This window comes from Oncorhynchus mykiss, chromosome 20 (assembly GCF_013265735.2).
Source record: "Oncorhynchus mykiss isolate Arlee chromosome 20, USDA_OmykA_1.1, whole genome shotgun sequence".
In the NCBI taxonomy this organism is placed as follows: Eukaryota; Metazoa; Chordata; class Actinopteri; order Salmoniformes; family Salmonidae; genus Oncorhynchus; species Oncorhynchus mykiss.
The window spans coordinates 24,005,330-24,030,662 of record NC_048584.1 but is presented as its reverse complement, the minus strand read 5'-3'; the positions used below and the strand labels follow the sequence as shown (position 1 = coordinate 24,030,662).

The 25,333-nt window shown below is 44.4% G+C and overlaps 2 protein-coding genes across 7 annotated transcripts; one reads left to right on the top strand and one right to left on the bottom strand.

The window, feature by feature from the left end:
- Positions 1-1,781: 1,781 nt before the first annotated feature.
- Positions 1,782-9,976, bottom strand: LOC110499226 (COP9 signalosome complex subunit 1). Of its 3 annotated transcripts, none has more exons than XM_036956051.1 (15): positions 9,556-9,976; positions 9,301-9,434; positions 7,922-8,014; positions 7,174-7,355; positions 6,833-7,000; positions 6,376-6,511; positions 6,055-6,132; positions 5,887-5,947; positions 5,523-5,608; positions 5,201-5,295; positions 4,976-5,081; positions 4,663-4,743; positions 3,485-3,622; positions 3,091-3,225; positions 2,165-2,460 (listed from the first exon to the last, which is right to left on the bottom strand). In XM_036956051.1, the coding sequence occupies exons 2-15, from the start codon at positions 9,331-9,333 to the stop codon at positions 2,386-2,388; spliced, it is 1,467 nt and encodes a 488-aa protein (XP_036811946.1). In that variant the 5' UTR covers positions 9,334-9,434; positions 9,556-9,976; the 3' UTR covers positions 2,165-2,385. The 3 variants fall into 3 exon arrangements, with proteins under 3 accessions (XP_021431895.1, XP_036811946.1, XP_036811947.1); XM_036956052.1 differs by having other exon boundaries at positions 9,690-9,976; XM_021576220.2 differs by lacking the exon at positions 9,556-9,976 and having other exon boundaries at positions 1,782-2,460; positions 9,301-9,333.
- On the top strand, positions 8,661-23,786 carry rfng (RFNG O-fucosylpeptide 3-beta-N-acetylglucosaminyltransferase). Of its 4 annotated transcripts, none has more exons than XM_021576223.2 (9): positions 8,661-8,772; positions 12,050-12,690; positions 19,859-19,907; positions 20,121-20,223; positions 20,905-21,058; positions 21,220-21,305; positions 21,467-21,632; positions 21,784-21,869; positions 22,145-23,786. In XM_021576223.2, the coding sequence occupies exons 2-9, from the start codon at positions 12,142-12,144 to the stop codon at positions 22,209-22,211; spliced, it is 1,260 nt and encodes a 419-aa protein (XP_021431898.1). In that variant the 5' UTR covers positions 8,661-8,772; positions 12,050-12,141; the 3' UTR covers positions 22,212-23,786. The 4 variants fall into 4 exon arrangements, with proteins under 4 accessions (XP_021431898.1, XP_036811948.1, XP_021431899.1 ...); XM_021576224.2 differs by lacking the exon at positions 8,661-8,772 and adding an exon at positions 8,808-8,918; XM_021576222.2 differs by lacking the exon at positions 8,661-8,772 and adding an exon at positions 10,266-11,023.
- Positions 23,787-25,333: the final 1,547 nt, after the last annotated feature.

The window sequence follows — 25,333 nt, the reverse complement described above, 5'->3', positions numbered from 1 at the left end:
AAAGTCCTGGGAGGAAATAAGCATAGAATAAAGTTTCTAAACATTTTATGGGTCAGTGGTCATTCTAGATAGGTCCTCAGTCCCCTAGAGGTTTTATGACGACTCTGCAGTCATTTGTGGAAGAAACAGATCAGTTAACAGAGGGACAGGTAGAGATCCTTTTGTCCTTGAACTATTTGTACACCGTTACAACACTGTGTATAGACATGCCATTTGAAATGTCTTTATTCTTTTGGAACTTCTGTGAGTGTAATGTTTACTGTTAATTGTTATTGTTTATTTCACTTTTGTTTATTATCTTCTTACTTGCTTTGGCAATGTTAACATATGTTTCACATGCCAATAAATCCCTTAAATTGTAATTTAATTGACTAGAAGACATACAAATATAGAGGAAAGATGGGCGTCACAAACAGAGAAGGGAGGGTTGAGAAAGACCAGCGAGTACAGACAGACAGAACAACCTCCCCCACACACATCTAACCGCTTTCAAGATGCTGCATTTACTAATTTTATTTTTAATGGTAACCTTAGTCATTTCCCAACAAGTCCAACTAATTGTTTCCTATCTGTTTTGAATTTTGTATACAAGTGGGGCACAGCACTCCCTCGCTGTGCACCACGTGGGTCGATTCAGCCAGGCTATACAAATAAACCTGTTATTACAGTTCAATAGCAATGATGGATGTTGACAAAATAATTGGATCTAACACACGAATACTAATTTTCCCCGTGAGTAAAGTTGTCACCAATATCAATTTAAGGGGCTTTATTGGCTTGCCAAAGCAAGTGAAATAGACAATTTTCAAAAGTGAAATAAAGAATAAAAAAAAATAACAGTAAACATTACACTCACACATTCCAAAAGAATAAAGACATTTCAAATGTCATATGTCCATATAGTGTTGTAATGATGTGCAAATAGTTAATGTACAAAAGGGAAAACAAATAAACTAATATAGGTTGTATTTACAATGGCGTTTGTTGGTTGCCCTTTTCTTGTGACAAGTCACAAATCTTGCTGCTGTGATGCACACTGTGGTATTTCACCCAATAGATATGGGAGTTTATCACAATTGGATTGGTTTTCAAATTCTCTGTGTGTCTGGTGTAATGAGGGAAATATGCGTATCTAATATGGTCATACATTTGGCAGGCGGTTAGGAAGTGAAGCTTATTTTTGGAACTAGGTTCTCAATAGCAAGGCTATGCTCAGAGTCTGTACATAGTCAAAGATTTCCTTAATTTTGGGCCAGTCACGGTGGCCAGGTATTCTGCCACTGTGCACTTTAAGGCCAAATAGCTCTGTTAATTTGTAAATTCTTTCCAATATGTCAAGTAATTGTCTTTTTGTTCTCATGACTCGGTTGGGTCTAATTGTGTTGCTATCCTGACCAGCTCCCCTCATCCATTCGAATAATTAAAACAAGTGCATGCTATTGGTTGTCAGAGATCAGTGATTTTGTGAGGTTTTAATGTGGGAGAAGCAGGAATCAGATGACACCGCAAAGAGAAAAATAAATGAAACTCATTTCCTCATCGTCAACCTCTGCTTACGGTACGGTCCCTCTGAACTTGATTTATATCCAATTACTTTGTACAAGAATAAATAAAATCATATAACATTGAAATTCAATGCAATCTTCCTAAAAAACTGCATCTCAGTATTAACATTCTGGTCTTTAAATAAATAAACTATGTTAAGGGTGTGTGGGAAATTGGCTTATTGTGCAACTGGTAAACAAAGGTATATTGTGAGAAGACAAAAGTCCTGACCAAGCTTCCGATTATCATACACATTTATTTTAAAATCAGATCTTGTGGACATTGGTTCTGAAGTGTGTGTTCTGTTAATTTCTTAATGGATGTATCACATCAATCATGAGAAAGAAAAGAAAGAAAGAGAAAAGTGCATCTTAGGAAAAAGAGGACAGTACTGTGACGCGACTGAGCGCCACTCAACTCTAAACACTCACACACACAGCCTCTCCAATACAACATTAACACACTCAGGTTGCTCATCAAGTATCTCCACAGACTACCACTGTTCACTTCCCACATGACCAGAGTCCTTTGTGCATCCAAAATGGCTCCCTTATTCCCTATATCGTGCACTAGTTGACCAGAGCTCTATAGGCCCTGGTCAAAAGTGGTGCACTATATAGTGAATAGGGGCACCATTTAAGACACAGCCTATTGAAGTTGACGTCTCAGTATTTTTCTTTCTGCAGGCAAAAGATGCAGCACTGAGTCAGCAGGAGGAGGGGGATCCTCAGATGGGGGGGGGGGGGGGGGGGGGGGGGGGGGTGCTAGGTCCCCCTGGCAGACCCCCCCCCCCCCCCTGACATGGTAACTTCCTGTAAGACAGAGGTCTCATGGGAATGTTCACATGTTGGTGCTCATTCGTGATTGGCTGTTGGCAGAGTTGAGTTCACCTTGGCTGCCCTCCCTGGGAGGAGACTGGAGAGAGGGAGGGAAAAGGGAGGAGAGAAAAATAAGGTTGAGTGGTTGACATCCTCTATAAGCAAAGACAAGGGGGAAAACCTCCTTCTCATCCTGCATTCTGATGCCTTTACCAGTCTTCAGACATTAGAACATACAGTATATGTATCAAAAGGAAAATGTACCAAGCATACAATATAAAAAGTGTTGCAACTATTCTCTGGTACTGTAAGATCATGACAAACTGGGGAGAGAGGGAGACGACAGAGATTCCTCCTCTGAATCAAAGGCATTTTATTTCAGAGCCAATGATGTGTGGAAATGAGCAGTAGTGGATGGCTGAGAGGAACAGAGATGAGGAGGAGAGGGGGAGGACGGCCTGTAGAAAATACAGGTGGACCAGAGGTCAACGAGATAGAATGAAAGGAAGACAAAGCGGATATGGGAAAAGGGAAAGAGAGAAAGGAGATAATTAGATGGCGGCACTGATAGGGAGGCTGAGTGAGGCACGGATGTCAAAATAAAGAAAGAAATATCAGTTCTGAGAGATATCCATATCCTAAAGATAAAAGGCAAGGGGGGGGGGCAAGATAGATGAGTAGAGAGAGCAGCCTGAAAACCCCAGGGAGACCCTGTGTGCAGAGGTACCTTGACGTGTATCTGGTTGCGCAGCACAGCAGCTCGCAAGATCATGGCTTTGGCTCGCCTCTGGAACTCCTTGCCCATGTGGATAGACTTCTCAAATGTGTGGCTCCGCTGGTCCACGTCACGCGCATACAGGATCTGGGATGAGGAGGGAGAGTATTTCATAGTCTCTTTGTACATAAATGTGCTTGGCATCTCAAAGAGAGAAGGGAGGAGAGAGAGGCTGGGGATAAGAGCGCTGTGGCAAACCATTTGGGTCACTGTCAAATCAACATCCCATGCTGTATTATAAGATTATAAACTGTTAAACAATGAAAGAGTGATCGGAGCTCATCTAGTGTGAGTGAGAGAGCTAGGGGGTGGGGTGTATATGTGACTTGACTCTTGAGTGTGTTACCTTGCTATGGGAGTCTATGCGTGCATTGATAAGTCCCTCCAGTATGAGCTGGGTGAGTTCGTCTTCCAGAGCTAGCACCGTGGTGTTGAAGGCCTGGGCCATCTTAGTCATGTCTGCAGACACGTACGGGCTGAAGTACTGCAACACACACACACACACACACACTTAGTCATACATGCAAATGAAAAGTAGAGACTGAGGTACTGCACACGCATGCATGACCCTCGCCCACGCCACTACACAAAAAAAAAAAAGAAGTGTACATTACAGCAAACACACACATTAATACTGGGGAGAGAGAACCTGCTCTGAATGTTAATGATCCCCAAATCAAACTATTTTGATTACATATTTATTATTTACAATCTAAATAACACCAGCGTAACTCACACCCTCCAACAAGTATCCCAACCATCATTCCACTGCAGTAAAACAGAAAAAGGAGACCAAGAGGTCAAGCAGAAGAACAATGTCTAATTTAGGGCATGATATTAAATAACATTAGCAAAACAACCATTTTAGGTGCCATACTTCACCTGCTAGTCCAGTTAACGGTCAGAAGTAGTGATCTATAGAAGGAATAGGGTGCCATTTGGAATGCAACCCCTGTAGATGTTTGACCCCAGGAGTCAGTGTCCTTCAGACACATTTCCTCAGCTAAATGTACTATTGATTGCTGCCTGAGCTAGAAGTGACAGGTTTCCATGAGATTTTCATGTGAATATTCTAGAATCCGCATACGTTGTTGATGATGGTTATTATAACAATATGTGCTCAGAGGCATTTACACCTCCATTTCTCACATAATTAATTTTACAGACACAAAAAGATCCCACCATGTCGAACAAACAAATTGTCTGTCAGCATTTTCAAAAATTAGACCGAAAACGGTCACTTTTTTAAATTTACAGTATGACTTTACTCGCATAAAAACTGTGGATGGAAACGTGGTTAGAGAGAGAAAGGTTTTGTATCCGATTCTTTCCCCCAGACGCAACGATTGCCTATTTATTTTTTTACGACTATGGGGGACTGACTAATTGACTATTCAAACCCATCCGTAGTTGTGAGTCTATAAGGAAAACAACAGAATACTCTGAATGTCCATGATGTTCAGTATTATATGGGAGTACTGGAGGAAAAGTGTTCCTGTCCCCAGTCTCACCTGTCCGTCTCACCTGTATAAGGGCTCTGTTCCTGATCAGTGTGTAGAGGGTCAGTACGTGGGGGGCCAGGTACATGTCTAACAGCAGGTTATCCTGAGAAATAAGAAAGGCAGTCTGCATTTAGGACAGGTTTCAAATATGTGTTATCAACATAATGAAAATACAGCACTAGGAAAATACATCATAGCTAAGAAATCATGTTACTTGGTTCTTACTTCGTTGAATTCCCGTTTTCAAATGATTTGCTACCCATTTTATGTTTTTCACATCAATGTAATCATTGGATCGATTGATAATCATAGATCATTAATTAGATCAATCTCACCTTGATCTCATCCAGCATTTTGAGACAGGAAGCGTACTTTGACTCATAGAACTTAAAGATGATGTCACGGACCTGAGGCTCCAACTCTAAGAATAATTTAAAGGAGCTGGGAGGACATAAAATACATGAATAGAGTATTGTGGATGGTAACACAGCTCGGTCAGTTACATGAAAAACATACACCATTTATACAAAAGATACACAGGCGTTTGCGCGCTCACACACCTGCTTGAGATTACGTTCTTCTGTAGCTCCTGTCTGTCGAAGGTGGCGAGGGCACACATCCCTCCGTACACAGCTACATTGCTGGGGGACAGGAGCTGGACACACAATACAGGAGGTTGGTACAACGCCAACAGAAAAAAATACAAATATTAGAATTTGTCAAGCAGCAATCGTCTTTACAATTGTCCAAGTACCCTTGTCCTAGCTGTTGTTGCCTTCCCAATTGTTGATAAACAATACACAAATTATCACAGAACAACACAGGGAAGTCACAGACATCACCTTTAAAGTACTACACAGATAGGCAGGCAGACTGACTAACCTCAGCAAAGTCACAGTGGTCGAAAGAGGCCAGCAGGAAGCACTTGGCTGCTTGTTTGTACTTTCTGGAGGCCAGCTCAGCTAGGCCTGGCGGACAGTAACAGATATACAGACGTGGAGGAGGAACAAGAAGAAAGAACAAGAGGTCAAATGAACCGGAGTGTGGGAAGAGAACTTTGTAATCTAATCAAAGCAGAACAGGGTTTAAAACAAATGCATTTTCATTGAAACAAAACATTAGCATGAGTGTCTGCACCTGTTGAAGATTGGCATCTGTTAGTGAGTTGTATACCCTCTAGAGAACAGGTGAAAACACTTACAGTATGTACATCTCTTTTTAGAACAACAAAGAGTGAGTGAATTACCTGCAGCACATTTTAATTTGGTGAGGACTGACTGACTCTGGCAATCTCTCTCCCCTCTTTGCTGAAACAAAAATAAATATATTCCCTCAATAAAGATGGACACGTCTGTGTTTTTTTTAAGACAGTAGAGGACTTATGCTCTCTGGCTCAGAGGAACCTACGACTTACCTCTGCTATCTCCGGAGTGGATTCAGCTTTGCTCACATAGCTAAGGACGTGGGACCAGTTCTGGAGGTAGACGCTAACCTGATAGATGAAAACAGTAAACTCAGTAAGAAAGCCTGTAGGACACATATCAATATCGCCCTCTAGTGCTAGTCATTGAAGTTAATCACATCACAGAGAAAGGAAGAGGCTGAGAACAAGTGAGGCTGAGAGAGAATGAAAGAGGAATATAGCCCTTCTGCCCTCCAGACTTGACATCAGGATTAAGAGCATTGACCAAAAAACTAGGACCACTAACTGTCATTATGATAAACGATGACATACCTTGATGACATTAAGACACATGTTTATGACATGCTTGGCGCTAGTGCAGTAGTCTCGGGCTCGGGAGTAGCACTTAAGGGCGTTGCTGAGATCACCGCAGTCCAAGTAGTGGTCCCCAAGGTCATCATGACCCCTCCTGAGGTGAAAGAAATTATTATAGAGAGCGTTTGGGCCAGTACCAGAGAGGAAGAAAGGTCAGGAAAGAAAAATTCAGATCCTCCCCTTAAGCCTGAGCAAAGCACTATGCAGAATCACTGATCCACAAATAAATATTCCATTCCAAATGACCTTACATTAAAAAACTACTACTACTAGTCAACTACTCAGTGATTACTTCAAGATCTGCAAACAGACGCAAACAGACGCACATTGCTCAGGGCGATCCTCTTGGAGGTGAGGATTACCCAATCGGTTTATTATCTACTTGATGCTAACAACCGTAGCGTCTCCCACCCACCTGATGCTCTCTTTGATGGAGTTGCCTTTGTAGTTCTTCAGGTCAGTGTCCAATTTCTCCAGTTTGAGCAGGGCCTTTTTCCTGGTCGACTCGGCCCACGCTGTGTCCAGAGGAGGGGGTTCAACTGCCCCGCCCTCCACCGCAGCATCTGGAGCCCCCTGGACCTCTCTGAACACACACACACACACACACACACACACTCGAATCAATCAAACACTTAACAAAAACAAAAAGCACTTTCCAAACCAACAATGAAAAATAACATACTATGTACTAGTAGTATTGTTGTACCTTCTCTGTGCTATGCTGGAGGGTACTAGGCTATGCTGTGATACACCTACCTGGTGGCCTCTGTGAGCTTGCGGTGGATCTCCTCATACACGTCTACGTTGAAGGTCCTGTGGACAAAAGACAGGGCCATCTTCAGGGCCTCGGCGCGGAGCTGGGGACAGTGCTCTGCAATGAACTGCAGCCTCTCAATACGCATCAGACCACAGTAGCTGGATGCATATTGCTCCAGGTCCTAGAGAGAGGGAGACAAAGACACACAAACTTCAGTGGGACAAAAGCCTAAACATGTTGATTTTTCACTCAATAGTCTGCATTTCTATTTATTAAGGATCCAAACATTAACGCACTTACATTACACATAAAACAGTACATCATATAACATTACTACACCACTACATATCTACAATACAACATGTATAATACCACCACACAACATTATTTGTATGCTCGTGTTTGTGTGTGTCTCATCACAGTCCCTTCTGTACCATAAGGTGTACTTGTATCTGTTTTAAAATCTGATTATACTGCTTGCATCAGTTACCTGATGTGGAATAGAGTTCCATGTAGTCATGGCTCTATGTAGCGCCTACCATATTCTGTTCTGGACTTGGGTATTGTGAAGAGACCTCTAGTGGCATGTCTTGTGGGGTATTCCACTTCTACAGATTCCTTTGATTTCAGTTTAACATTTAAATAGCAGCAAAAATGTCATTTGTGTGGTATTTGAGTCCCATCTAGAAGAAACAAGCCCGCCTTTACAATGCCAGTAGGGGGAAATTCTGGATAGATAGACCATACCAGCGTGGGGTTTTCCACCACATAGTTGACATCTGGTGCATTCTGCTGGTCCTCCTGTGGGTCAGCATCTATCTGCATGGGCTCAACAACCCCCTGAAGAAGAGCGAACATACAGGTAACTGCCAAAATAAAAGAAACACCAACATAAAGTGTCTTAACAGGGTGTTGGGCCACCACGAGCTGCCAGAACAGCTTCAATGCTACAAGTGTCTGGAACTCTGTTGGAGGGATGCGACACCATGCTTTCACGAAAATTTCATAATTTGTTGTTTTGTGGATGGTGATGGAAAACTGTCTCAGGTGCCGCTACAGAACCTCCTAAAATTTGGGCGGCAGGTAGACAAGTGGTTAGAGCTTTGTAGTAACCGAGAGGTTGCAAGATTGAATCCCCGAGCTGACATGGTAAAAATCTGTCGTTCTGCCCCTGAACAAGGCAGTTAACCCACTGTTCCTAGGCCGTCATTGAAAATAAGACTTTTCAATGACGGCCTAGTTAAATAAAGGTCAAATAAAAAAAATTGGGTTGAGATCAGGTGATTTACAAACACACTTTAAACCCCCTTTGCTCTTTTGAGACCCCCTCTTTCAAAGTCACAGATATCTTCTTCTAGCAATGATAGCCAAAATAACCGGCAATTTTTATACATGACCCTAAACATGATGGGATGTTAATTGACTAATTAACTCAGGAACCACACCTGTGGATGCACCTGCTTTCAATATAATTTGTATCCCTGATTTTATCAAGTGTTAACTGCCAAAATAAAGATATCTGTACATACTGTTGACAAGTGTCATAGCAGCGTGCCACAATGAGGGGAATACTGACAGTCTGCAACCAGGTTACCAAGGTAATAAATAGCCATACATACACGACACTCCCACAATAGACAGATCGCTCATGTCCCACTGGATACTTACATTGGAGACACAATGTACATGTGTTGCTGAACAAAATTAAAAAGGGATGGCTAAACTACTACTAGCTGGATAACAGGTCAGTCAACTAACTACAATAACAGAACTAGCTAGTTAGCATGACTGTCAAAGTGCCTGAAGAAACCATAAATGACCAGCGAACAGTTTCCTGGGGTGCACCTTTCAATTTTTTTTGTCATTCTAACATCTAGTCAGTTGGTATAGAATAACAGTGAATGGAAATATAACGCTGTAGAGTTAGCTATATGAACGTACTAAAGTTAGCCTAGCTAGTTAGCTTGCCAGTACTGCTAGCGGCCCAAGCTACTCCCGATGTATGCAAGGCTTGCGTGTTTATCGGAGTACCCACCGTCCCAGTTAAGCGCGAGGAAAGCCTTCTCCACGTGCATACCCGCATACCGTTTTTGTGTAAACATGCATCCAAATAGATTCATTATTACCTGAAAGTTGAATACTTGCACGGGCAAAGGCATCTTTCACGGTCTGTGACGTTCAGCGGCAGAGAGGAAGAAGCGAAGCGAGACGGATAACTGGGACCTAAATCTGTCTTCTCCAGCAGGTGGCGTTTTTCCCGCTGATCAAGGGAGGAGTTGTTGTATGGAGATCAATGAGTGTCGAATTTAGTTAACAAAAAAGTAATGTCTTGTTTTCTACTTGAGGCTTATTTGATCGAATATACGTTTGGTAATGCTTACGTTGTTACGAGTGTACTGATATAAGTAGGATACATGATATCCTGCCAAGTTTGAGGAAAAAAAAACACTTTATATCGGATTTGTGCCTGTTATCACACTCGTATCTGTCCTCTCATTGGCTAGAATTGTCCCACCTGATCTTGCCTTCTCCAGACTGCCTTCCATTTCTGAAGACATTTATTGTCATTGTTGGAGCAGCCAGTCGATTAACTGGTCGATATGGTCCCGTGTTTCAGTTGGAAGAGCATGGCGCTTGCAACGCCAGGGTTGTGGGTTTTATTCCCATGTGGGACCAGAAAAATGTACAATGTATCCACTCGCTACTGTAAATAGCTCTAGATAAGAGTGTATTTTAAATGACTAAAATGTAATATGATGGATAATCTGAGTCTACAGCAACAAACAACGGCTCGCTATCACATCCGGGGCATGGGTTCACAGGGCTCTTTACGTAATGACGTCAGCGCTGCTCCAGATGTGTCGGAGGCAGTGTTGTTGCAGCGTTCAAATCAACGCCGAACTCGGAAAAATACGAGGTCAAACATTGACGTCAGTGATATTCAGGTTGAAAATTCGGAATTATAGAAAGAGGCCCGATATTCCCAGATCGATTTTTACCAATGGGAGATCGTTTGTTTCCGAGTTCCCAGTTGTTTCAACGAGTTCTCAGTTGTTTTGAACGTGGAATATTTATATCAACAACAACAAAAAACAGTTGCAAACTGATGGTAATTTGTATTAAGATACAACTAGTTCAGATATTAAAAATGAATTACTGAAATTATAAATTCTAACAATTTATTTGAGGTCACCCTTGGGATGAATACGTTTTTTAAAAAAACGTTGTCACACTAGTTGGCTAAGCCTACAGGAGGGATTTTGCCGCGAGTTGTTTTGTCTGACAACTTTTTCCATTGTCAGCACAAAATAGGCTACAAGAGCCTACGACATCCAGAGCGAAAATAGCAACACAGTGGCGACCCCAACAGCTGTAGCCTACTACACCACAGGGACATTTAATTTGCAAGGCCAGGTCAGCATCAACCAGAGGGCGCTCAGTTTCAGAGGATTTGCGTTTGGAGCGAGAATCACACAGTAGGTGATTTGAGAAGAATCCGAGAAACAGAGGTCGTTTATAATCGCAATAGAAACAAATGACGTTGTTTGACTCGCTTGCACTTGACTGGATGAGTGCACAGCTAGGCTTCTTAATCGCGGTCGAATAGAGAAAGCGGGCTGCTGATGGTTAAAATCTGAGCCCAATCAAATCATAGTCAAGACGAGGAGACAAAAAAAAGAGAAGATCGTTGAGTATAAAAGCGTCTGGAAACCCTGTATTGTATTTTCATTTTCTTTGATCAGATTCTGTTCACTTAATTCATTTTTGGTGACCAGTTCCCCTGGTGTTTTGTTGCTGCATTTGGGAGGAGGCACATCGGATTAAAAACGTGATTTATTTTGTTTCCATGTAAGTATAAGGCATTTTCGTGATCACAGAATAAGTGTTTAAGTAATTCGTCATATACAGGGTTTTTCATAGATTTTTTTTTTTTTTGACTGAACACTCTTGTCTTTCTTTTGTTTACCGTAGGACAGCCTATAGACCCGTATGTGCACGACATGCACACGGAACAACTCCTAAACATCCCCGTAAACTTTAAAGTTACCTTTATAAGACCCAATAATGTTGGTTAATCGCGTTGTTGTTTTCATACATTTGTTGTGGACTCTACAGTTAAATGACCGAGCCCACAGCAGTCAGACCTGTTTCTATTGGCAGTGACCCAATCTGGCAGATTTGCATCTACCAGATTTGCAGATTTGCATAATCCCAAACCAGGCACCAAAATATGAAATGTTATGCATTATGTTTATTTATTTATTTCCCCCTGTAAATTATGTATAACTCTCATAAATCATACCATCCTTCATGCTATATCCACATATCTGTGCTGAGAGCTCATATTTTACTAAGGGGGCTAATTTTAGTAAAGAAAAAAGGGTTTGATTACATCCCTCTGCTTCCTACAACTGACATCTGCTACTGGTTGAGGTATCATTGCCTCTGAAAATAGCAGCAAACAGGAAATTGCTCACACACTGAAGGTAAGTCTGTCAATGAAATGTGACCTGTATAAACTGACTGGCAAATGGAAGGGCATGAGTGACAATGTGCCAAGAGGAGAACTTCCAGACTTTACAGGTCTGCCATTTAAGAGGGACTCAATCAGAATGTATATAGAGTTGTACAGTGAAATCTTGGCCCTTTTATTGATTTTTATTTTTTATTTCACCTTTATTTAACCAGGTAGGCAAGTTGAGAACAAGTTCTCATTTACAATTGCGACCTGGCCAAGATGCAGAAACGGACTAGTCTGTCTGGCACCCAGGGTAGAGTAAACCCATGCAGGAGCCAGTATCCATACACTCAGATTAGGTTTTCAAGTGTGTCACTGTCATCTTATTATTCGGGGGGGTGGTGATGTCTCTTCAGGTTCCTGTGTGATGTCATAAAGATGGGACGCGGTGGAGTGGGAAGCAAAGCTGGCGCCGGGGGCTGAAAGGCCCCTCCAGCGGCCAATCAGGATGCATGTCTCCTCGATGGGTGTCAGCAAGTTCTGCTTTCTGTTCTCCCTGGCCCTCTGTGCCCTCCTGCTGCTCCTCATCCCTGCCCTCCAGCCCTCACAGCATCAGGGGGACCTGCCTCAGCCCCGGGCCCACACCAAGCCTGCCCGGGCGGGCACAGGTGCCAGCAAAAAACCCCAGCACCCTGGAGGTCTGGTGGTCCCTCTCCAGGCAGATGTGGGGAAAGTGACAGTGGGAAATTATGGGATTGATGGTGGATCTATAGGGCAGGGCACACCCAGAGAGACCAAGAGGACTGGGGATGGGGACTGGGTGTATACAGATGGTCGAGGTGACACCCAGGGCAATGGGAAGCATACAGACTCTCAGACAGGGCCGAAGGAGGACTTCCTCCACAGAGCTGGAGTTGTGGTGGGGGCTGGAGGGTCTCGGTCCAGGACCCCTCTAGAGCTGAAAGACATTTTCATAGCGGTGAAGACCACCAGGAAGTACCACAAGTCCAGACTGGATTTGCTGTTCCAGACCTGGGTGTCCAAAGCCAAAGAACAGGTAGGGAGGAACGCATACAGACACACACACACACTCACTCAAGTCTGAACTTGGCAGTGGTTCAGATGCAGCCTATGGCCCTGGATAAGGGTATTTGTTATGTCATAACCCCCCCAGGTTATGTTTTGTCGACATGGTAGATCATCTCATTTGTCTTGTACTGTTAGCAAGACCTCCAGACAGGGCATGTTTCTAGAGTACACAAGGACTCCTTCCCCTCTCTCTGTTCTCCAAGCAGCTGTAGTAACAGTAAAGAGTGAACATAATTTCTAGCACCATGGGCTGCATGTCACTGCAACTACACTGCAGGTCCATTTCTCTTAATAGTTGACTCTACTCCTTCAACAAGGGTTTGATTATCATATAGAACATGGAAGTGGAGGAAATGTGCTGTTATGGCAAATTCTGGTTTAAGATTCTATCCCAGTGAACACAAGATTTTGAAAATATTTATTTTCAACATCTTTCCAATGTCTTCATGTGCTCATAGGGATGGTTTTAGCCATAGGGCAGCAGGTAGCTTAACAGTTAGAGCGTTGGGCCAGCAACCAAGAGGTCGCTGGTTTGATTACCCCAGCCGACAAGGTAAAAAAATCTGTCGACATGCCCTTGAGCAAGGCATTTAAACCTAATTTGCTCAAGGGATGTCATGAAACTATGGCTGACACTTTAAAACAACACATTTCACTGCACCTATCCAATACAAAACTTTTTTGTTGTTGTAGCCAACACTGCAGATCCATGCCCCCATGCTGGCCCACATCTGGGTTTCCTATTGCTATTACAAAAGTAGAGACATCTGGGACATTGCAGATACCCAGTTCACTCCCTGTCAGCACAGAGCTCAAGCACTTGGAACTCATCTCAGAAAAACATCTCAACCATTAAATAAACAACTTCTCCCCCCTTGGCAAGAGTATCAGCTCCTGTGGTTCAGAATGACGAGATGTGCGTCAAGAGCATAAAGGCCAGTTGGAATCAATTGACTGCTTGGATCGGGTTCTATAAGGATTCTAACAAACCACATGCGTAACTCATCTTGATGAATTGATGCCAAGCCATCTTATTGGCTCTTCTGCCAATCTCTGTTGGTCTTGTGGTTGTTTGGTGTGATATTGGGTGTTTCCTCATCTGCACGGTTAGAATCCTCCACTAAAGCAATGGTTGATGTTCAGTGGAGCCATAAAGTAAAACTGAAGCAGATTCTCTGAGATGAGAAGTCCATGTGTTCTCCACCCCTCATAACCTCAGCTACTATGGCCCAATCCTAACGTATTGTCCCATCAGTGCATGATGTATGCTTAAGTTTGAGTTACCTGTATCTCTGGCTGGGATTCAGTGATCTGTATATACAAGACCATAATGAGACAGATGCTGGGGTAGAGAGTCAAATCAAATTTGATTTGTCACATACATATGGTTAGCAGATGTTAATGCGAGTGTAGCGAAATGCTTGTGCTTCTAGTTCCGACAATGCAGTAATAACCAACGAGTAATCTAACCTAACAATTTCACAACAGCTACCTTATACACACAAGTGTAAAAGGATGAAGAATATATACATAAAGCTATAGGAATGAGTGATGGTACAAAACGGCATAAGCAAGATGCAGTAGATGGTATTGAGTACAGTATATACATATGAGATGTGTAATGTAGGGTATGTAAACATTATATTAAGTGGCATTGTTTAAAGTGGCTAGTGATACATTTTTTACATGTATGGCAGCAGCCACTCAATGTTAGTGGTGGCTGTTTAACAGTCTGATGGCCTTGAGATTGAAGCTGTTTTTCAGTCTCTCGGTCCCTTCTTTGATGCACCTGTACTGACCTCGCCTTCTGGATGATAGCGGGGTGAACAGGCAGTGGCTCGGGTGGTTGTTGTCCTTGATGATCTTTATGGCCTTCCTGTGACATCGGGTGGTGTAGGGGTTCTGGAGGGCAGGTAGTTTGCCCCCGGTGATGCGTTGTGCAGACTTCACTACCCTCTGGAGAGCCTTACGGTTGTGGGCGGAGCAGTTGCCGTACCAGGCGATGATACAGCCCGACAGGATGCTCTCGATTGTGCATCTGTAAAAGTTTGTGAGTGCTTTTGGTGACAAGCCAAATTTCTTCAGTCTCCTGAGGTTGAAGAGGCGCTGTTGTGCCTTCATCACCACACTGTCTGTGTGGGTGGACCATTTCAGTTTGTCCGTGATGTGTACGCCGAGGAACTTAACTTTCTACCCTCTCCACTACTGTCCCGTCGATGTGGATAGAGGGGTGCTCTCTCTGCTGTTTCCTGAAGTCCACGATCATCTCCTTTGTTTTGTTGAGTGTGAGGTTATTTTCCTGACACCACACTCCGAGGGCCCTCCCCTCCTCCCTGTAGGCTGTCTCGTCGTTGTTGGTAATCAAGCCTACCACTGTAGTGTCGTCTGCAAACTTGATGATTGAGTTGGAAGCATGCATGGCCACGCAGTCGTGAGTGAACAGGGAGTACAGGAGAGGGCTCAGAACACACCCTTGTGGGGTCCCAGTGTTGAGCATCAGCGGGGTGGAGATGTTACCTACCCTCACCACCTGGGGTCGGCCCATCAGGAAGACCAGTACCCAGTTGCGCAGGGCGGGGTTGAGACCCAGGGTCTATGGTACTATGGTGTTAAATGCTGAGCTGTAGTCGATGAACAGCATTCTCACATAGGTATTCCTCTTGTCAAGATGGGTTAGGGCAGTGTGCAGTGTGGTTGCGATTGCGACGGGACTGATTTTCTTTTTGTAATCCGTGATTGACTGTAGACCCTGCCACATACCTCTTGTGTCTGAATTGTGACTCTACTTTGTCTCTATACTGACGCTTAGCTTGTTTGATTGCCTTGCGGTGGGAATAGCTACACTGTTTGTATTTGGTCATGTTTCCGGTCACCTTGCCCTGGTTAAAAGCAGTGGTTCGCGCTTTCAGTTTCACGCAAATGCTGCCATCAATCCACAGTTTCTGGTTTGGGAATGTTTTAATAGTTGCTGTGGGTACGACATCGCCAATGCACTTGCTAATGAACTCGCTCACCGAATCAGCATATTCGTCAATGTTGTTGTTTAATGCAACGCGGAACATTTCCCAATCCACGTGATCGAAGCAATCTTGAAGCGTGGAATCAGATTGGTCGGACCAGCGTTGAACAGACCTGAGAGCGGGAGCTTCCTATTTTAGTTTCTGTCTATAGGCTGGAAGCAACAAAATGGAGTCGTGGTCAGCTTTTCCGAAAGGAGGGCGGGGGAGGGCCTTATATGCGTCGCGGAAGTTAGAATAACAATGATCCAGGGTTTTACCAGCCCTGGTAGCACAATCGATATGCTGATAGAATTTAAGGAGTTGTAGTGATGGTACAGAAGGAGAGAACCGATGCTCTACAGAACAGTGTCTTGCTGGCCGTAGTGTGTGTGGGTGGGTATGTACCCATGGTGGCCAGGGGACATGGAATGGTTAAGCACATGACAGCGTGTGTGTGCAGGAAGGGTGGAAAGGCATGACCTGTGTGTGTCAGTATGTGCAGCGTGGGGAAGTGTTCTCACGCGGGCCTGTATGTGGTTGTAGACCCTGGGCCACCAGAGGGAAGAAGTTCCTGGGCAACCAGAGACTAGAGGAGAGCAGGAGACGTGTGCAGGAGGAACACACTGCTGTGTTTGCTCTCTCTCTCTGTGCAGGAATTTCTGCCCACCCCCACCACCCACCACCCACCATTTAGAAGGCTGGAGGGCAGGAGGAATCTGTGGGAGCAAGGCTGGTTGAACTGGGAAGAAAGGGGGTGGGGGACAGCGATTCCAGAGAGAGAGAGCAAACACAGCAGTGTGTTCCTCATGCACACGTCTCCTGCTCTCCTGTAGTCTCTGGTTGCCCAGGAACTTCCTCCCTCTGGGGGCCCAGGGTCTACCACCACAGGAGGAATGAGAGATGTGTTTAGGGGATAAGTCAGAGGGAGGGGGAAGTGGGGAGAATTATCTGGTGTTATCCTTCTCCAAACACAGAGGCCTGTATGGGAGGCTGTAGAATATAGATCAACATTCCCCATGCAGGGATCTATGGGAGGCTGTAGAATATAGATCAACATTCCCCACGCAGGGATCTATGGGAGGCTGTAGAACAGGGATGGGCGACTCCAGTCCTTGGGGGCCTGATTTTGCCCCAGCCTCAGCTAACACACCTGACTCCAGTAATCAACTGGAGGCTGTAGAATTTATTATAGATCAACAGGCAAAATAGCACAGCTGGTGAGAACTGTGTCATAGGGTAGAACCATAACCTAGTATATTATAGAAAGATACCCATGTGTTAAATGGTGTGTAGCGTTGAATTGTAGGGGTAGGCTGTGTGAGTGAAGGGGTAGGCTGTGTGAGTGAAGGGGTAGGCTACTTCATACTCTTTTTTTTCCATAGCCAACATACATCACGTATTAACATACTTTCACACTTATGCTGATTTCACAAGTACTATTTTAGAATGTCCGGTCACACACATTTCCTAGGTGGCAAAGGTCTGGATGGATATAGTCATTTATCGGTGTAGTAACAAACCCCCACCTCGCAACCCCAAACTGTTCACACAACTCTTGCTGGTGGAGAGAACATGTTTCTTGCAATTCTACACATTTTGCATTGGGCAGAGAAATGTTTTTGCTGTTATAAAGCAAATTTTCTGTAATTCTACACATTTTGCATTGGGCAGAGAATTGTTTTTGCTGTTTTAAAGCTATTTTTCTGCAATTCTACACATTTTCCCATGTCTTACTTGTGTTTAAATGATACCAGGGGTCGAAGCTCGACCCCATTCTGAGTCTGGACTGCTGTTCGCCAGTTGATTATGGGGGATATAGGGAATAGGGTGACTGGTTCATATCCTGGGTCTGTTCTGGGACTATAAAACAGATCAGCAGTGAGGCCCTTCAAGACAAAGAGTTCCAGTGTTCAGCTGCACATTAACAGGACCAAACACACTGGCCCAATTTGCTTAGTAACTAACGTCACAGCTCAATTTGTGTTGACATAAAAATACCCTATCTCCCAGGCAGCTCCAGGGGTGCATCCCAAATGGCACCCTATTCTCTTTGTAATGCACTACAGGCCCTGGTCAAAGTAGTGCACTATATAGGAAATGGGGTGCAATTTGGGACACAGACCAGGAGAGGAGTGTTCAAAGACCGCATTGTGCCACCGTTCCACTGTGTGTCTACTTTTTAATGGCCACCTGCACAACTATTCACTAAAAGAACAAGTGTGACCACTGCTACTGTTCTGACCATTGGCTCAGACAGGTATAGGACATTGGCCTAGTTCTCAGTCTTTTAGGTCAACAATTTAACAATTTTTTTTTTTTTTTTTTAACTAGGCAAGTCAGTTAAGAACAGATTCTTATTTAAAATGATGGCCTAGGTTGAGCCACTCTAAGGAAAATGTTATGAGCCTCAGTTAAGAGCAGCAGCTGGGTAGTTCCACTCATTTATAGATCATATGGATGTGTCAGGCTCATCAGTTGTTTTACTGTTTGGAAATCAAGAGGGTTTAAAGAGTAGTGGGATCTACAGACAGACAGGCCTCTGATTGGTGTATGGGGTCAAATAGAATGGGCTTTCAACAGACATTCTGGCTCATGTGAGGTTTATGGAGTAGTATGAAGTTGCTCCTAATTCCAAGACACTGATCTAAGGTCAGTTTTGTGTTTTCCTCACTAGTGGTTAAGGTTCAGAATAATGGTGGGCTGATCCTAGGTCTGTGACTATGGGCAACGTATACCTGGAGTGGAGTTTAAAGGATGCCTGCTGGGTTTATTTGGACCTGTTAAAACCCTATGAGGGGAGTCTGTGAGAACACAAAGCAGCCATTTCTCTTTAGCTCCAGTCTTGCTGAGTGAACACGAGGCTAACCTTCTCTCCATATATGTGGAGAGATTTCTCTGGAAAGAAAAGAAGACATGGAACCACACTGAGTCACAGCTTTAGTCTCTGAGTATTTCAAATGTGGAAACTATTCTAGGAATCCTTCTACAGTGTTCATAATAGAGCTGTTGGAAAATGACTTACGGGAGGGAGGGAAGAAAGGTACTGTAGATTGAAGGGATTGGAGGCTTTCTCCTGCACGGTGTAGCAGCTTTGAATGAACTGGAGTAGAACCAGAGTATCTTGAAGTGTTTTAACAAGATGTTATCACTTTTCTCGTGTGTGACTTTTTGCGCATTTGTGTTGTTTTAACAGCCTGTCAGAGAATTTATACCATCTACAGTGAGCCAGAATAGCCCCAGGCTTGCAGGTTGACTTAACATGGTAGAAATCTGTTTAAAACTTCAGCCAACGGGCCCCGGCAACCACACTGCCTCCGGGCCCCGGCAACCACACTGCCTCCGGGCCCTGGCAACCACACTGCTCTCCAGGCCATTTATGCCCTGCTGGCTGGCCAGGGATCTGCTGAGTTGCCAGGGTGACTGGATCCTCCCCTCTTTGATCAGGGAAGGTCTTTGTTTGCCTGGCATGGTCTGGCTCGTCCTGGTGGTGGTGTGTGTGTGTGTGTGTGTGTGTGTGTGTGTCACATGCCTGTGGTGTCCTGTGTAGTTTTCCACCAGTCCTGGCACGGATGCTCAGCATCTCCCAGGGCACACAGGAAAGAGAGGGCATGCCACCGGGCACGAGGCAGGGAGGAGACAACTGGAGGATAAAAGAAGGGGGGGATGAGGGAGGGAGGGAAGAAAGATGAAAAGGGGACAGAGGGATAGAAAGTGAAGGCATGCCACTGGGCACGAGGCAGGCGGGCAGAAGGGAGTGAGGGAAAGAATAAATGACAGGAGGAAGGGAGGGGTAACAGACAATTAGGAGAGAGAGGAGGAAAGGAAAGAGGGAGCATACCATAGTTGAGGCGAGCAGGGTAAAGGGGAGGAGGGGGACTGAGTGCCAGGGAGAATGGGCCCAGTGTTGTTTGAGTTAGCATAGTCTGGTTATTGTTTTACCCAACTGCTTCACTCCATGAATCAGCAGTATAGGTCTAGGACATGGAGGCCTCATTGTGCAAGCCACATGTTTGATCTCTCTTCCCTTTCCTCTCTCTTTTGCTCTCTCTCGTTCTCTCTGTCTTGTGTGTGAGGGGGGTGTATACATGGAAACAAACTTAGTGTTAACAAATCTCTCTCTCTCTCTGTCTCCTCAAGACCTTTATATTCACTGACGGGGAGGATCAGGAGCTGAGGAGGAGAGCAGGTCAGTCTACACTCTAATAGGTGGATACTGGAAGTACAAATAGGAGAGCAATTATTGTCACTGTACCTTCTTAAATGTAACTATTTATCAAATGTGATTGGAGTTCTTAGAAAGACTTGTAATATGTTATCAGGCATATGTGTATTTGATACCCTAGCATTACTGTCTCAGTAGTACGATAAGTAGACTCAACATCCTCATCTTTTCTCTCAGGGGCTAATGTCGTCAACACCAACTGTTCAGCAGCACACACGCGGCAGGCCCTGTGCTGTAAGATGTCTGTGGAATATGACAAGTTCATCGAGTCGCAGAGGAAGTGAGTCTTGACATACTTTACCTTACTTCCTGCTATTCACCATCACATTGCATGCTAAGAACATAACTATAGATTAAGTTCTTCATTATTTGGCCAATAAGAAGCCAATTCAGAAGTTAGTTTGTTCTCCTACCCTGATCAGGGAGGCCAAGTAGTCCCACTGAGCCGCTCAGTTTCAGAAGACTGCCTGTCTTATGTAAAGAAATATTTATATTTCTTTACTGGTGAGAAGAGGAAAGGCCTATTTTGAGAATACATCTCACGCATATGTCTTAGATTCTGTGTCAACAGATTGATAGGACTGTATGTCTCCACGTACAGTAGCTCTGGCAAGCACAGATTGTAGGAACACACTGGCCTATTTGGCTCCCGAGTGGCGCAGCAGTCCGTCGGCACTGCATCTCAGTGCTAGAGGCGTCACTACAGACCCTGTTTCGATCCCGGGCTGTATCACAAGCGGACGTGATCGGGAGTCCCATGGGGTGGTGCACAATTGGCCCAGCATTGTCTGAGTTAGGGGAGGGTTTGGCTGGGGTAGGCCGTCATTGTAAAATTTGAATTTGATCTTAACTGACTTGCCTGGTTAAAGGTTAAATAAAAACAGTGAAAATATGGACACATTTGTTCTCTCTCTGTCCTCCCCCTTCCCTCCCTTTCTATTCTCTCTCCTCCTTCTCCCAGATGGTTCTGCCATATGGATGATGATAACTATGTGATTGTACCCAGTCTGCTAAAGCTGCTGTCCTCCTTCCAACACACCCAGGATGTTTACCTGGGCCGGCCCAGCCTCGACCACCCCATAGAGGCTGCAGAGAGGGTCAAGAGTGATGGATCTGTGAGTACACCCTGTCTGTTTGTCTGTCTCTTTCTCCAGACCATCCTTCTCTCTCGCTCCATCCCTCCCATCTCGGTCGTTCTGTCTATGCCTCCCTTCCTGTCTCTCTCTTTATCTCTCTCCCTTACTCCTGACCTCTGACCCTTGTTTTCTTCTCCTAGGTGTCAGTGAAGTTCTGGTTCGCTACAGGAGGTGCAGGGTTCTGTATCAGTCGTGGTCTGGCCCTCAAGATGAGTCCATGGGCTAGGTGAGTTTGAACAGTTCAACACTCTCAATGTTCTTCAGATGCACATATTATTGTAGCTGTTAAGCTATTAAGCCAAACAGTTTTGAGCAGTTCACTCACAACCTCACATCTTACCCCCCTTTCTTTTCTTTTTCATCCTTTCCTGTCCTCCTCCTCCCTAGTCTGGGGAACTTCATCAGCACGGCAGAGAAGATCCGTCTCCCTGACGACTGCACTATCGGTTACATCATCGAGGCGCTGCTGGAGGTGACGCTGACACACACCCACCTCTTCCACTCCCACCTGGAGAACCTGCAGAGGCTGCCCACAGACACCGTGCTGGAACAGGTAGGGGTGGGGGCCTGTGTGTGTAGGAGGGGGTCTGTCTGTGAGAGAGAGAGATTGTCTACACACAAGTGTGTGGGTGAAAGAGACACCCTACTTTGTCTTTTGTCTGTGATGTATACAACAGATACCAATTGTTTGTGTGTGTGTCTAGGTCACTCTGAGCTATGGGGGTTTTGAGAACAGGAGGAATGTGGTCAGCATTGGAGGAGCCTTCTCCCTGGTGGAGGACCCCTCACGGTAATCAGACATTAACCCAACATCCACCCAGCATTCAGTAATGCACAAGACAATTACATTACACTTGTTTACTAAACCTCTGCCTCAGTGCAAAGTTTGCTCTATCTGAATTGTGAATTACATGTAAATGGTTATCCCCTCTCTCTCCACCAACTATTTTTCGTCTTACCATTTCCCTCACCCCCGGCATTGCTCATCTCTCCCTCTCTCTTCATCCATCTGCCCCCTCTCTCTTCCTCCCCTCCCTCTATCTCTCCGTCTCTCTCTCTCTCTAGGTTTAAGACTGTCCACTGCCTCCTCTACCCAGAGACTGACTGGTGTCCTAGTAAGGGTCACCATTGATGGCCACTAAAGTATATCTACAATACTTCCTACCAGCCTGGTTGACTGGTGTCCCTGTGTATGCTAGCTATATCATTGCCATGGCAAAATGACAATTTGGTCAAAGCAAAACCAGACTGGCACCCTGGCTAACCCAACAGAACCACTTCACTCAGATAAAATGGTTAAATGTCTGTGTGTCTTTGAGAGGAGACAAGCGGAGGTAAATGGAGTGAGGATCACTTTTGTCATGGTGGGGTGATGAAGAAATGCCCCACTACTCTTATCAGTACTGTACCCTCCACTCATCGCAGTAAGTTGTCGTCGCTGGCTGTTGCTGTGGCGATGTGTATCACCACTCGTTGCTTTAAATCCCAAACTCTAATCTTTTAGTATTGTGGTCGAGGTTTTTTTGAAGGAGTGTTAAAGTACTTAAATTACTGTTGAAAAGGTACCTTAAGATGCTGAACAGGGTGAAATGTTAAATTATTTGCTTTTAGGTGTAAACATTTACCGGACTGATGTTTTTTATACAAGAGCTCATGACCAGATGTCATCAGAGATGATTATCTGATATCAGTGTTACAGGAAGAGAGAGACCGTTTAAGTAATGAGTGAGAGACGTTTGTGCTAATGTAACGGAGTTAAGAATGTACCGTAAGCTGACTCCAAGGCTGGCTTGAAATGTCGCAGATGGAGCTATCCAATTTGATCTTTTTGTATAGCTCAATCGATTGGTACGTTGTCAAGGAGGTTGGTCACGTGTGTTTGCGAGCAGAGGATCACTAGTTGAAGCCCGGTATGGGGAGAGAGACAGTGGAGGAAGCTATACTGTTAGCTGCACGTCGGATTCACTTCACAGACTACCCTTGTGCCCCTCATGTCCTGAAGTTAATGTCTTACCAGAAGAGGTTTCAAACTGGTGTGTGTACATATGTGCAGGTTTGTGTGAAACCTAATAGTTTAACCACTCAATCCGAATGCTTTTAATATCTTATAGCCAAAGATGATACCAGTGCCTTATGTTTCAATCAACTAGACTTTGGAAATGCTTAAGAGCACATAATGAAAAATGAATTGAAGGCATGAAAGGGATCGTATGTGTGACAGTAGGAATTAAAACAAGTGTGCACCACACATATACACACAGCCCTGCAGTAACCAAAACAGACTCCTCTGAAGGTGAGCACATTATCCTAAAGATCATTCATTAGAACCCTTTGTTGCGATTCCCCCAAAACATGTTATTTCTCTGTCAAAAGGACTACACATTTTGCACTCATCTCAATTCCCGTGTTTAATATCTCTGTGTATTAAAAGTTACATTCGTGTTGTTGACTCGTTGTAATGTGTGAGCTTGAGCTGGAAGTAGGTGTGTTTTACTGATGTCTCACATTCCTTTTTGCACGAAAACACTATAATCCAAATACAGAATCTGTCTTTCCCACTGCAGGTCAGTGGCTGAGAGAGAGGAGTCTGACTCAGATTCGAGTCAGGATGTGATATTTTTCCTCATCTTCTCCTGTCATCCGTTTCACCATTGATGTATTATTTTGTTTAATAAAGCATAAAGCATGTTTTGCAGCATTACCAAACATTCCTCGCTGCCCTTTGCTTTACAGATTCATTGTTTTTTATCATTATACTTATTAAGACACAATTACCAACACAGTGATGTACAGGAGGACAGTGGAACAATGTTAATGGTGCCGAAATACACTGTCATGCTGTTTCTAGCTTCTAGCCACCTTTTGGATTTTAGATCGGCAGTCACTCACCAGCATTTCGACCAGAAATTCAACTTGAATTGGTTCCTTTGTTTGAATTTCCAGAGCGAATTCCATTAATTCCAGGGTCTGCCGCAAGACGACGTCGCCAGAGAAGAGGAATAAGAAGTGGGCTTTTAGTCGGACTCAGGTGGCATACCCCATCGGTTTGTGGTGGTAAATAGACTGCTACAAATTATATAGATGAAAGCTCTCTTGGTAAATAGTGTGGTCTACAGCTTATCATTAGATACTCTACCTCAGGTGAGCAAAACCTCGAGACTTCCTTAGATATTGTGCACCAGCTGTTGTTTACAAATATACACAGACCACCGCCCCTTACCAGAGGCTACTGTTTTATCCTGCAGAATCAGTGTATAACCTGCCAGCTGTTTGTTATTCATGTCGTCGTTTAGCCACGACTCGGTGAAACATAAGATATTATTTTTGAATGTCCCGTTGGTAGGATATACGTGCTTGTAGTTCGTTTATTTTATTATGTAATAATTGTACATTGGCTAATAGGACCGATGGTAAAGACTAATTACCCACTCTCCGCCGGATACTTACAAGGCACACTGACCTTCATCCTCGATATCTCCATCTCTTTCTCCTGCGAATGACGCTTCTTCCCTCCTATTGGCAGAAACTTAAACAGGAAGTAACTGGTAAGGACGGTTCAACGTTGGTCTGACAAATCGGAATCTGAGAATGGTATTGACGTATACACTGACTCGTGACTGTTCATCAGAAGTGCATAGAGGATGTTGTTCCCACTGTGACGAATAGAAAGAACTCATCCAAACCAAATACCAAACCAGCTGCCTCTGACATGTACAAACAGATTAGCAATGCTCTCCGTAAGGCAATCAAACAGGCAAAACGACAGTACAGGGACAAAGTGGAGTCGCAATTCCAACAGGTCAGATGTATGTGACAGGGACTCCAGACAATCGCAGATTATAAAGGGAAAGCCAGCCACATCGCGGACACCGACACCTTGCTCCTGGACAAGCTAAATACCTTCTTCAGCTTCCTCAGGTTGTCGCTGTCGCGCCTTCTTCGCCACACTGTCTGTGTGGGTGGACAATTTCAGATTTTCAGTGATGTGTATGCCGAGGAACTTGAAGTTTTCCACCTTCTCCACTGCGGTCCCGTATATGTTTCCTGAAGTCCATGATCAGCTCCTTCATTTTGTTGACGTTGAGGGACCATTCCGCCAGGGACCTCACCTCCTCCCTGTAGGCTATCTTGTCATTGTTGCTAATCAGGCCTACAACTGGTGTGTCGTCTGCACACTTGATTGAGTTGGAGGTATGCATTGCCACGCAGCCATGGGTGAACAGAGAGTACAGGAGGGGCCCTTGTGGGGCCTTG